Source organism: Dipodomys merriami, unplaced genomic scaffold (assembly GCF_024711535.1).
Source record: "Dipodomys merriami isolate MVZ:Mamm:240054 unplaced genomic scaffold, mDipMer1.0.p SCAF_1, whole genome shotgun sequence".
In the NCBI taxonomy this organism is placed as follows: Eukaryota; Metazoa; Chordata; class Mammalia; order Rodentia; family Heteromyidae; genus Dipodomys; species Dipodomys merriami.
The window spans coordinates 47,074,807-47,088,430 of NW_027202270.1; the positions used below are offsets into that span (position 1 = coordinate 47,074,807).

The window sequence follows — 13,624 nt, forward strand, 5'->3', positions numbered from 1 at the left end:
AGACCCTTTCCTATTTCCCTTCTGGACTTCAGGTGTGACCATCACACCTGTCTTCACAGGAGACTCTTGCTTACATCATTACATCTTTACCTGACTATTACCATACAGGGGAATAGGAAGCAAAGGATACTTGTGGGTGGTTCTGCTCTAGAGAAAAACTTCCCCATAGGTGCACACATTATTCTACTTGGAATAGTGTGGACTAACATGGACCCTCAGAGCAGACCATTCATGGCTAACGAGGAGCAAGTACCATGATTGGCCTGGCAAATCAATCAGCAGTGTGCCCCACAGGATGCACAGTACAGAGAACCTACTGTATCCGAAGCCCAACAGAATAAAACCCTAGTAATTGTCACCCAGAAAAATGGAGAAAAATTTCAAGGACTGTGAACAGAGCTTCCCTTCTATCTAGGTGTTTCTTCAGAGTGGGAACTTGTGGGAACTTGTATTCCCTCTTCCTTTTCTCCTTACTACATCTCTTCTTCAGTACCCCACAGGAGGCCTCTGAGTGAGGGTCCCCCACACTACACCATGTGTGTCTTTGTGTCACTCTTGGGCTTTGTAGCAGTCATGGGTGTGCTGAAATGTCACTGTAGTAGTAGAGGGAAACTGCTCCTTAGCAAAGTAGGATTATTTCAAGAAGAAAAAACCCCAGGGAGTGTTGATGGCTGCTGTTCCAGATTTTGCCATATTCTGTCTTGTCCTTCTGGGCTCTTCATTACACTACTGACCCTTGGTTGTCCTGAGTTCTGCTGAGCAAAAGTTGACTATCCGGAGATAGTCAACTACCTGGACACCCAATGTGTTCCCTGTGTCCTCTCCATGTCAGTGCAGAACCAGTCTCCCTGCTCCTCCTGGGGCGGTAGGTTTCCCAGCAGGCCAAGAGGAGGGCACAACCTTCCTGTTTCCACTCAGACTTGGCTCTTATTGTCCAGAGGTCTGATGACATTTTGATGATGGCAAGGCTCCAGGAAAGTGAAAAGGCTGCAATTTAATTTAAACCAACACCAACAACAACAACACCAACAATATAACAAGAACTGGTAGACGAATCCTGGATTTAATTATACATTAAAGAAATAAAAGTGGGAAAAGTTGATTTGGTTAATTGAAGAAGCTATTGGATTAGCATGGCAATGCAAAAGAAACAACCCTAGAAACCTGTTGGATCCCATACATGCTGAGTGGTTGCATGGGTTGAGCTGCTTTGTTTTTCTTGACTAGAGAGTGCTGTGAACAGAGATCAGAACTATTACCAGGATGGAATAAATAGGGTTGCAGTGGGAAAAGGAACCCCTCTGCTTTTGTAATTGTAGAAAGCTGGGTTCTCTCTCTCTCTCTCTCTCTCTCTCTCTCTCTCTCTTTCTCTCTCTCTCACTCTCTCTCACACACACACATATACACACACACATACACATACGCAAACACATGCATGCATGTACACACATATTGAGAAATGAAGGGAAAGGGCACCTAGGAATTCCTTGCAGAAAATGGGAATTTAGTTCTGAATGTAATATGTAGTGTACGCTAACATCTATCTCGAATATCTATCTTCTCTTCATATGGTTCAGATCATGTGATAGTTACCCAGTTTCATACATTTCCCCATATTTGTTGTCACTGGAAGGCCAGGATTGTGTCTAAATCACAGTTCTGTAAGCTTATGACATCCAGGGGCATGCCTGTATCCCCATTGGATGCTGAACAGGAGCAAGGTATTTCACCACTGATACGTATCCTGGGATAAATGCAGTACAAAAAAAGTAAGAGATACAATGTTAAAAACATATTCTATATAGTCTGTTCCTAACAGAATTAAGGAAATATTTATTGCTGTTTTATACCCATTACTTCGGTATGTGCATAATTTGAATCACAATCAAATTCTGTATATGCTATGCTTCCTGTGTGTAACATTTCAAGGAAACCTGTGGAGCTCTGAGAGACCGGCAGTATTGAGTACATTGCAGTCTTGCCAGTGAGGTTTCCAGTCTTGTGAGGGAAAGGAAAATTAAAAAATAAAAAAGGACAACTGAAAATGAAATCAAACTATAAAGGGATTGTTTTTCGCAATATAAATATGACATTTAGGATTAACCAGAGAACCTCAAATTAGTTTTTCTGAGTTGAGTAATCACAACTTGATATTTATCCAAGGAAGAGCTTAGGAGTTGTGGAGTATTAACCCCACTGTTCTAGTTTGCATTTGCTTTTCAGTAAAGAAAATTATACTAGACTTTTGCAACATGGAGATCTGGGCTAAAAGGGTAATATGCAGTCCTTCTCCCTTTTAAAGGACTAGGTTTTATTCAGATCCTCAATAACTTTCTATTGTGTTCCTTGGCAAATCATTTAATCTTTTTATTCCTTTTCCTTTTTTCAATTCCAATACCCACAAGTCGAAGTGTTTTCTTAAGGCTTTTTGTAATCCTTCCCATTTGCAGTGTATTCACATGCAGGCTTTGTTCATTGTACTGCTGGGTTGTGGCTGGGGTCTGCTCTTCTTCTAGCCCTTTTCTGAACTCCTCTCACTACAATTTCTCAGTTTTCCTTGGAGTGACTGACACTGGTTGTGTGGATTGCTAGTAGGATCCGGTATAAAGAGGATCAAGTACAAGAGGATCAAGTTCAAGTTCCCTTTCCCCATGCTCTGCCCTTGGTTAGTAGTTAGGACCTTGAACTATTTAGCTTAGTACTTGCCTGCATTTTAAAGTCATGTCTTTTGGGGAACAAGAGATACTGCTTATAGCCAGGAAGCTGGGAGTGGGGGTGTAGCTCCCTCTATTTTATTATTTAGTCCTTTAGAACATTTGCTGGGATTAATGTCCTTGTGACTATCTTGGAGGAACTCTGAACTTACCAAGCATTGATTCTGTTACTCCTTAGCCAGATGTTGAACTGACCCAGAGCTATGTTTTCTGTGTACAGCTCAGGTAGGAACCTTTTTCAAATAATAGTAGATTTTAAAGTAGGCAAGGGTTAGGGCTTCTCATTTAGACACCCTCCTGGTTTTTCAGAAAAATGATTTTCAGAATAATTTTGTCATCCATTAGCCAGTAAGCCCCTGAATGGGTCTCACAATTTGTTCTATAAGCTCAAGGAAATCCCTGCTCACCTTCCTTATAGGTGAATAAGAGATTTCCTTGTGCCCAACATGGCACAGATTCCAGCTGCCGGTTTTCTTTTTCCTTATATTATCATTAGAAGCCTAAATTCACACATGACTGCTTAGTCTATGTTTAGATATGACTGTATTCTTTTATTTAATTAATGTAAAGGTTAGAAGAATATTTACAATATTTTAGCTGAGAACATTTATTTTCACTAGTGAAAGCCCATTTAATGCAGGCATCATGCTGCTCCACAAATCATTGTATTCCCTAGCAATAACCTTCTTGACATTTTACCTGGCTCATACATATCTATGTTTAGATAAAAGGGTAGGAATGAATCATCCCTCCCTCCCTTCTTCTCTCCCTTTTTCCCTCCTTCCTTATCTTTTTCCTTCCTTTCTTCCTTTCCTTCCTTCTCTCTCCATCCTTCTCTGCTTCCTTCCCCTCATTTCCCCTGCCCTCTTCTCTCCTCTCTTTTTTCTTTTCTTTTTGATAGCAAAGGGTGTTTTATTTTTTTAGCAAAACAAAAGTACATTTCAGGGGATGAGATGGACACTTGGTGGTAAGGGTTGTTTGATAGGGTGGGTTACTGAATGGCTGGAAACTCAGGCCTTCACCTTATAGCAGAAATACTTATATAAGCTTCCCCTGGTCTCCAGGATCAAGTGCTATGAGAATCCTCCAGAACAAGGCATTCTTGGTTAGAAGGCCAGCTGGCCACCTGGAATGTGGTGTCTCAAATAGAATATCACATGGTACATATTGAAGTATTTTAGGTAAGTTTCAGAAATCATAACACAGTTGCCAGACTAGTCTCACGGATTATATTAGGCAAGAAGAATTGCTTTTCCAGTTGCCTGCTTTCCCTCCTACCCCCCCTGCCTGCCTGCCTTTTATTAATGGATTTGTTGCTGTCACAAAAATGGGAGTTTTTACATGATGGTCCTGATGTTTGGCTTCTCTGGAAAAATTGGGAGGTCTGGCAGCCCCTGGTCCACATTTCCTCTGGGGCAGGCTTCTATTTCAGCTGAGTGACAGTAGCTGCTTTAGACCTGGGTGTGAAGGGACTGAAAATGAGCTCCATACCTTCTTCCTTCCTGACCCCTGTAGATATTTGAGTTTTTGACCCTTGCAGCTGTCAGACAGTTTTTCTTCCTGGCTCCACACTTGTCCTTTGCTGATGCTGTGTCTTTGTCTGGAATCTGTTTCCTGTAAGGATTGCCTGTCCAAATCGTCACCTCATTTTCAAGGCTGGATCCAAGGCCTACTTTGGTTACAGTCTTTCACCATTGTATAGTTGAAGATCTACTGCCTCCACATAGACAGCATAGCATTCTATTTTACATGTTGTTCAGTTGTCTACTTTATCTTATCCTACTGGATTGGTGATATTCTTCTTTTTTAAAAAATATTTTATTGTATAGATGCTGTACAGAGGGGTTATAGTTACATGAGTAAGATAATGAGTATATTTCTTGTCAATCATTATTACCTCTTCTCTGTTTTTCTCCTACTATCCTCTCCCTCCCCCACCTCCTCTACTCCCCTATCCACTGAAGTTGTAAAGTTCATTTCCAACATAGTGTCTTGTGAGTCTCATTCTTGCAATGGGTCATCCTGTGTCCCTGTTTCAGCATTTTGTTATTTTCCTTCCCCTCCTCAAATAAGATAAAGATGCAAGATACCAAAATCAAATACAGTGACAACAGGGATATATCAGAGGGGGAAGAACATACAAAAGGAAAAAAACATATCACATAATTGTTGTTAAAAACAACAACAGCAAAGAAAAACCTCTTGTATCCATATCTTGGGGTTCATTTCGTTTAGCATCATCTTACATGGTTATATGTACATAGCTTTTGAGCTTTTCTGCTCATCTCTAAGATTGTCCTAGATGTATTTATTGTCCTGGATGTAATTATTGAAAATAAGGGGAACCATGGGACCTATATGGGTCTGGCTTACTTCTTTTAGTATGGTTTTTTTCCAAGTCTTTCCGTTTCCTAACAAATTGGACAGTGTCATTCTTTCTGATGGAAGCATAGAATTCCATTATATATACATATAAATATATATATTCCACATAGAATGGTGATTTTTTGCAAATTATTTATTGTGATTAAGTGATTACATGATTTCACAAATTTCACAGTATTGTGCAATAGTGATGCTTAGTTAAAGTCACAATGGTGATATTCTTAAAAGTGTAACATTTATATTTCTCATATTTTACATTTACAACTTCCCAAAGGCTACTGTACTCCTTAGCTCATTTACCTTGTTTGTTAAAAGGCAGAGAATAGTAGCTTCTTGATCCACCTAAGAGTTATGACAAGAAATATATTTGATTGAAGAAGGAGGAGAGTCATATAAATATAAGAATAGAAAAGAGGCCCACATAGCAAGGCAGATGAGACCACAGAGGCCAAGGAAGCCTCTTGTGGAAGTCACACATTGGGATTCTACCTACCCTTTCCTGACACCCTCCTCTTGTACAGTCTAGCCTTAGGCCTGGCATCTGAGATTCCCAGCTTAAAACTATTAGTTTTAAGATATTTCCTGGTAGTTCTTCCACTCTCAGAATCAGATCTCTATAAACCTACAGCTCTTTTTCAAGGTTTAGCATTGACACTCAAAATAAGACAATGACTAGAGTTTCTTGAATGGTAAGTGGTAAATTAGCTACAGGGGATGGATGTACATTGAATAAATAATCCAGATCCAGGATGCCAAGGGTGCTTTGGTTAAGAAGGACATGGAGGAGGTCCTGTGTGGCTGGTCCTTTGCACACTGGAGGGATAATGTACATGGGCCTCCAGCCTCGTGTGTGGAGGCAGTACTGGTGAAGTTGAGGAGCTCATGGAGTCAGGAATAAAAAGAAGTTTGTTGGGGCTGGGTCTCACAGCTGGATCTACCATTGGTGACAAAGGAGTGGGAGAAGTTTGTCTGTTGGGCTGAAGGATTTTGACTATATTTTAAGAGGATGAGAGGCTTTAAAGGCTTGTGTAGAGCCTTAGGTCTGTGACATAGGAAGGCCTATAGACTGGAGTACAGATAATGAGGAAGCAGGAGGTGAGAAGAGGCTACCCCAGGAATCCTTGCAAGAAATAAGGGTGGCTGAAACTGAGGCAGTGGCTTGTGGGGAGGGAAAGAATAGAGAGATCCCAAAGACTTGGGAGTCTTTTAGTTATGAGGACAGTATTCTTTCTTTAAAACATTCTTCAGTTAATTTCCTCAGGCGGGAAGACTGCCTGACTAACTTTAGGTGAACCCTTTGGCTTCATGTTGCAGGAGGAATGTCCATGGATTCGGACTCAGGAGTGTCTGGCACCATTCCCTTTGGCTATGTAGATGTGGCCCTGCGGAAACAAGGATGGCTTTTCACTGTGAACTGTTGTGCCACCTTGTCTCACTGTCACATGGAAGCTGGCTTGACAGCATATACCAGTTTTCCTGTTTGTAGAAGCACATTGTGTACTTTGGTCCAAGACATTCTGTTCCTTAGCACATATAAATCTTCTTGTGTACACATTAGCCATACATAAGAGCAAATGGTGTATTTATTCTTCTGTCTTACGAGCCAGTGGATGTTAGCATTAGTGTTTTCTGCTTCTGGAATTCTTGTTCTGAGCTTTAAAGACATTTAACCATCTGTTTATGACTTTAAGTGAATGTTCTGAGTAGAGGCTATGAATAAATACGTGAATCATGAAAGATATATCAAAGAGTATTGTCAATAATGAACTGCTGCTATACATCTTGCTTAGCTATTTTCTGGCTTTTAAATTGTCTAATAGGAGCAGACAGGAATTGAAAAAATAATGTCCAGTATGGATTTTTTTTTGTTTAAACCTGTCTTTTTCTAAGAGGCTTGATAATAGGATTGCTTGAGCTGCGTTTAAAAGAATCTGATCTTTCCTTAAAGCAGTTTTTTCTATAGTTTATTTATGTCATATGTATGCATTTAATATTATCATATTATAAAATCTTTAAATAAATATAAGATGTTAACTTTATTATTGTACCTCACTTTGGAGAATAAACTGGAATTAATCTTTCTGAAAGCATTATCATATTCATTCTTCTACCCGGATACAGATACAGATACAAATGATTCTTTCCACCCAACTTTTCTTAAAGAGAATGAACCCTACCTTCTCCCACTCACAAGAGACTTGATTGGTTCCAGAGGATTTTTCCAGAAGGCTTCATTTTTTCTGACCTCTGTAATATAATGTGAAACTCAAAAGAATTTTATATTTGGACCCACATATGTGAATTAAGTTGAATAACAGTTTTTTCACAGTATGCTTTTGCTCAGTAATAGCACCTGAGTAGTAGCAGTTGGAACAAACACTCCATTTGTCAATTTTCATTTCTTGTACTTGGAATGAGATTCATGCTGGGAGTTGAGTATATTTAAATGTAAATAAAATGAAACAGTCAATGTATTTTCATGTAGGGAAGTAGTTGCAGTGTAATTAAGACATACAGTTGCATAACTTAAAATCCAGGCCAAAAGTTTTTATATTGACCTTGGTTTGTACTTGAGTTATTTTTTGGTAATTACTGTCATTCTGACAGTCAACAAAGGAAACTAGTAAAGAATATCAGACTAACTTTTAGGAACCAGACTGCATAGTTTATGCATTATTTGAAAGTGTTGACTACCCTTTTAATTAATATCTACCAGTTCACTATCTAGGAGTCTTTTGACTTAAGTTACAAACAAGTATACTAGTTTTGAATAACTGCTACTTTAACTGATTAACTATTGATAATCTTTATGCAAAAATACTAGGATTGCATGTGTTAGTAATCAGCTGGTAGTCTCTACTGTTACATGGAGAGATATTCTTTCCAATGGGCTTATGCAGCATGTTTAATCCTCCTACATAATTTTTAATATATAAGAAGAGTAATTATTTTAATTACTATTTTATTTTTAAGTAATAGTTATTGGGAGGAATATTATTTAAGCTCTACAAACCATTCCATCTGTTTTTAGGAAATTCAGGAAAATAACATAGGGAAAAGAGAGTTGTTGCTTACAAAGCTTTTCTTTTGTGTGGGTAGCTGAACATGCACAAACCTAGGCCTGGTGGCTTTGTGCACTGGGTTTATAGGTTTGCCAGTATGATTTTAGCTAAGGTGTTAGTAAGCACTGTTTAGTCGAGGATATGGGAACATGAAAGATGAATGTTTTTCATCTTTTAAAAATAAGTCTGTAAACATTGGCAACTTGAATTAAAGAAGCTAGAAAATCATAAGAATATATACAAAAAAAGGAGCTATACTGTGTACAACTTGTACTTTCCCCAGTGGTATTCTTACAAGTGATTTTCTAAAATGAACCTTGGCTAAAGCTGAAATTTTATTTTCAGGGTTTTAAGAATGTGTTTAGCTTTTCATTGGTATCTTAATCCTTTATGATTAATTATGACTTTTGGTATTTATTTAGTGGAAATAGAATTCGGTATAGTGAGCTTTTGGGTCGATGGGTTTGCTGACCTATTCGGTACCTGAGAAGGCATTTTCTCTGCCATGTCAGACATGGTAGATGGGAAGAGCAGCCTAGCCTAGGTCTGAGAGCTCCATGAATGTTTGCAAGAATTCATTATCATCCTAAAGCTCACCAGGAAGAGATATGTTCCAAGAGACAGAATTTATAAGCAATGTCTTATATAAAAAAAAGGTTGATTTTTCTTTTCCCTTTCAGATTTTGGGGTAAGTGCATTCTTAGCAACAGGAGGTGATGTTACACGGAATAAAGTAAGAAAAACATTTGTTGGCACCCCATGTTGGATGGCCCCTGAAGTCATGGAACAGGTAAAAAAAAAGGTTACCTTGATTGTTATAGTATTATGACACATACCTGTGGCACATTAAAATTTCATTGTAGTCAATTTTGTTAGAGTGAATTGTGTAAAGCCTTTAGCAAGTTAATATGAAAGTTATTTATAAACAGGTCTGTCTTCCTGATATAATAAGATATGTAATATAGCTGCTGTATCATTGTGTGTTTCTTTTGCTGTTTTTCTTTTTTAGGTGAGAGGCTATGACTTCAAGGCTGACATGTGGAGTTTTGGGATAACTGCCATTGAATTAGCAACAGGAGCAGCACCTTATCACAAATATCCTCCTATGAAAGTAATTACTGTTGGAAATAATATGTGGGGTTTGAAATGTGATTGGGTGGCATTGATTGTCTAATTCTCTTGAACTTACTCATTTTTCTCTTAGACATAAAGAGAATTAATGGAGGAATGCAGCCAAGTTGAATACTGCCTAATTTTCTTAGTGAACAGAATGGGCATTTCCCAGCTTTGAAGCTGGATTTACGTGCTTAGCTAGAGTTCAGGGAAGAATGTGATTAGATTGGTTGATAGAAGTTGAGAGCTCTGACAGATGCTGGTCATGACTCTTGAGAGCAGAACAATTCTAGTCCCCAAAGAATAGCAAAGAACAGATTTAGTGACATCATCTTCTCAGATGGATCGCACAGAGCCTCAGGACTTTTATTTTTAATTTTTAATGCCCTACAGTATTATCTCCCCTGACCTCACAGTGTCATGTTGGTGGCTCATCTCATGTGAGTGAGTCATGATGTTTTTAGTCTGCAGCATATATGTTGGGTACTATTTCCAGATTTTTGTTATCCTTCAATCTTGCATTCTAAATTATTTTTCTTACTTCTGAGAACTGATGTTACTCTGAGGACTTTGTATTTTACTCTGTTTTTATTTTCTATTCTTTTGTTTTTCCTGTTTGGTTTTTTTTAAAACAGGAAAAACAAGTACTATTTCCTAACTAAATCTTATGAGAATTTGCTAATCCCAGTCTGAAATCCAGTAGAACTTTTTTCCAGAGTTCCCAGCCCTTCACGTTGTCCTTTTCGCCATTATCCTCTGTGAACAATAAACTGTCACTTTCATCCTGCATGTATTCAGACATCTGCAAGTGTTTGAAAAGAGCCTTGACATGTATAGCATTTGCATAAATTAAGGTTGATCTATGCATTTATTTTACTTTGTGGGTCAATTGTTGCACATTCTATTTTCTTATTAAAGCAAGTAATTTTGATGTTATTGTAAAATAGCATGTTTATTTTTTACCTTTTTTGATTTGAAATTTTATTTTATCTTCTTCAAAGCAGCATGGCCTTTGATCTGATTATGGATCTTCAGAACTCCTGGCTATCTGCCAAGCTGTTTTTCAGCAATTTTCTGTATGTTTTCTCTCTCTCTCTCTCTCTCTCTCTCAAAGGACATCATGTTTTAGAGTTGGTAATATATTTCAGAAACCCTGCATACAGTTAGTTCCTTCATTTTGAATGGCCTGCACAAATGACTGTCACTTTTTCTTTTTGCCACCCACCACCCTCTTTCTGTGCTAGAGCTGTGTGCTGGAGGCACTGGGAGAGCCAGGTCCCAGAAATCTCTGCCCTGGTTGCTTGGGGAGCTCATTCTTAACACAGAGAGCAAATTTCATAAGTACTGACAATGGAATAACAAAAAAGGTTAAAGAGTAATAGATTTCCAAAATGACATGAATATTTTGCGTACACATTTTTTTGGAAAGTTAAATAATGGAAAACCTAGTGAAGGAGGGCCTCTGATAAGTTTGTACAGAACTACAAATATCAGGGTAGCAAATAGGTGAACTGAGATTCTGTCTTCATGTTTCTTAATGCTGCAGGTGTTAATGTTGACCTTGCAAAATGATCCACCTACTTTAGAAACTGGCGTAGAGGATAAAGAAATGATGAAAAAGTATGGCAAGTCCTTTCGAAAATTACTTTCACTGTGTCTTCAGAAAGATCCTTCTAAAAGGTATGTCAATGTTAGTGGAAGAGCTAGTGACCTGGTTTGAGTCCTGACAAAGCTGTTTTTGTGGAGGGGAAAGTTTATGTGAGAACATGGGGAAGGTACTTTTAGTTCCAGGGGAAACCCTTCTCTGATCTCCTGATTCACATCCTGTTAGCAGAATACAACATGGCTTCAAGGGGGAGGGAAGCAGGTGGAGGAAAGGGGGAGGAAGATCAAAATTCTTAAGTCTTCACTGCCTGTTATGTGTGGGCTCTGTCATCTGAGGAAATGAAGTAAAATAGAACTCAGAAGAAACTGGCAGTGCTGCATTCAGAAGCTGAGCTAATATTCTGCTCTCTGTAGGTTGAGCTGACCTCGCAGGACTTGAACATCTGGCTAGCGCCAGTCTGAACCAGGCAGAGCTACTGAATTTTGCATGAGCTTCCTTTTAGTTGCAGAACAAGTTGGTTATGCATTTAAAAGATTATCAGCAAAGAAGATTAAGGAGATTTTTACCTAGAAAGATTAATCATATAAACAGAAGCAAATGGCTTTAAATTAACTTTAGTGTTTTTTTCTTTGTTTTTGTGTTATTGTCCTGTATGGTAAATGTCTCTGTTGTTTGAAGTGTCTCTGTAGCTCTGTGACTTTGAAATGTCCTCAGTACTGATAATGGAGACTAGTATTTTTTTTTTTTAGCACTTAAAGGAGAACATTAATGATGTGACTCACACACGGGGCTTACCTTGGTAAGGTCCTTTTGTGGGTCCTTGCTTGTGTGTGTGGCATACCCTAGCATAGACCTGAAAAGGTCTCTGTCCTCCCAAGTGCAACACACACACACACACACACACACACACACACACACACACACACACACACACACACACACACACACACACACACACACACACACACACACACACACACACACACACACACACACACGATTTCTTTGGTGGTGGTCATTGTGGAGTTTGAACTCAAGGCCTGAGTACTGTCCCTACATAAGTACTGTTACCTACCACTTTGAGCTACAGCTCGACTTCTGTTTCTTTTTGGAGATAAGAGTTGCATGGACTTTCCTACCCAGGCTGGCTTTGAACCACAACTTACATCTCTGTCTCCTGGAGCTAGGATTACAGGTCTAAGCCACCTGCACCCAGCTATACATAGCTTTTTTAAAAAAAATTAACATAAAAGTGGACTTTTCTTTTGAAATTTCTTTTTCAGGGATGGAATTTCTTGTTAGAACTGATTCCTTTATTTTTATCTTAATTTCTCTGTGAAACTTGTTAAAATCTTTTAAACTTTCCATAGTAAATTGCTGTTTGAGAAGGCTATCCATCTAGATTGAACACATTTCATGATGTTTCTTTGATAGGTACAATGTTTATGTGCTACTAATCAGATTGTAAATAATTTCAATGCGCTATTTTAATACACTATTTATTTCAATGCACTATATATTTCAGTTGTCCTTTTTGTTTAATTTATGGAACTTATTTTTTTCCTCCAATGTTTCATTGAGGTCATTTCTTTACTCTCTATAAGCTGATAATGCTTTTAGATTCTGATTTTGTTCTTTAATGTTTTGCTTTTCTTTCCCTTGTATTTGGTATCATTGTTAAAGGTAACATTTGGATATCACCAAGAAAACAGAGTTTGATCCTTTATAGCCCAGTGAAAGAAATGTTATCTTTCTACTTAGTTGTGGGTTATTCCTGAATCCTTGAAATTCTTGGATTAGTTGAGATCCCACCTAGTGGTTGTGATGAATAATGTCACACAAATCTACCTTGTTAAGAAAAGATGATTTTCATCAAGTCTTTTCCTCATGTAAATAACAATAACCAATAATATTAAAAACATTATTAAGCACAGAGCATTAGTAGTTTAAGGCCTCATTTTAGGTATTTTTCTTTTAAATCTAATTCATAAGTATGCATTTTAAACAGTTTTAGACAATAATTGTGTTAACTCACCAGATAGCTCTTTCTTTTAACAAAAAGGTGGATATTAACATCACATATTAATACATATATCAGGAATTTGATTTATGAAGTATAAGAATAGATAAAAGTAACATTGCTATTTTATAGATGAGATTTTTTTTTTTTTGTCAGTCGTGGGGCCTGAACTCTGGGCCTGAGCGCTGTCCCTTGGCTCTTCAATTCAAGGATAGTGCTCTACCACTTGAGCCACAGAGCCACTTCTGGCTTTTACTTTTTATGTGGTATTGAGGAAATGAACTCAGGGCCTCATGCATGCAAGGTAAGCACTCCACCACTGAGCCACCTTCCCAGCCCGAGATATTATTTTTATATGGATATGTAACTAAACATATGTTACCATTTAATTGCATGGCACAATTCTGAAACTGTGTATATTCCAAAAGTTTTCAGGCACCTCGGCCTTTGGTCATGCTGTTGTAGACTTCTTGCTCTGTCCTCTTTGTACCTGCTTTCTGTAGTTATTCAAGTGCCGTATCTCTTTACAGTTGGATACAACTGTAAAGATACAACTGTATGAAACAGAGATTAAAATATACAACTGTATATTGCAGAGATATATTATTGCCTCTAGATTTAATATCCTTGTCTGTGAAATGGGTTAATAATATCTCCTTTACAGGACTGCTTCCAGGAAAGAATGAGACTGTGCACTTAAATCAGATAGCATAGTTCCTGGGGA

General features: G+C 38.0%; 1 protein-coding gene across 3 annotated transcripts in view; it reads left to right on the forward strand.

Annotated features, from left to right (window-relative positions):
• The window catches only part of Stk39 (serine/threonine kinase 39), a 274,272-nt gene that overhangs the window by 91,711 nt on the left and 168,937 nt on the right, over positions 1-13,624 (forward strand). For all 3 annotated transcript variants that reach the window (XM_070021570.1, XM_070021579.1, XM_070021587.1), the window contains exons 6-8: positions 8,842-8,951; positions 9,171-9,272; positions 10,821-10,954. In XM_070021570.1, the coding sequence (XP_069877671.1) occupies positions 8,842-8,951; positions 9,171-9,272; positions 10,821-10,954 (346 nt within the window). The remainder of the gene's footprint in view (positions 1-8,841; positions 8,952-9,170; positions 9,273-10,820; positions 10,955-13,624) is intronic.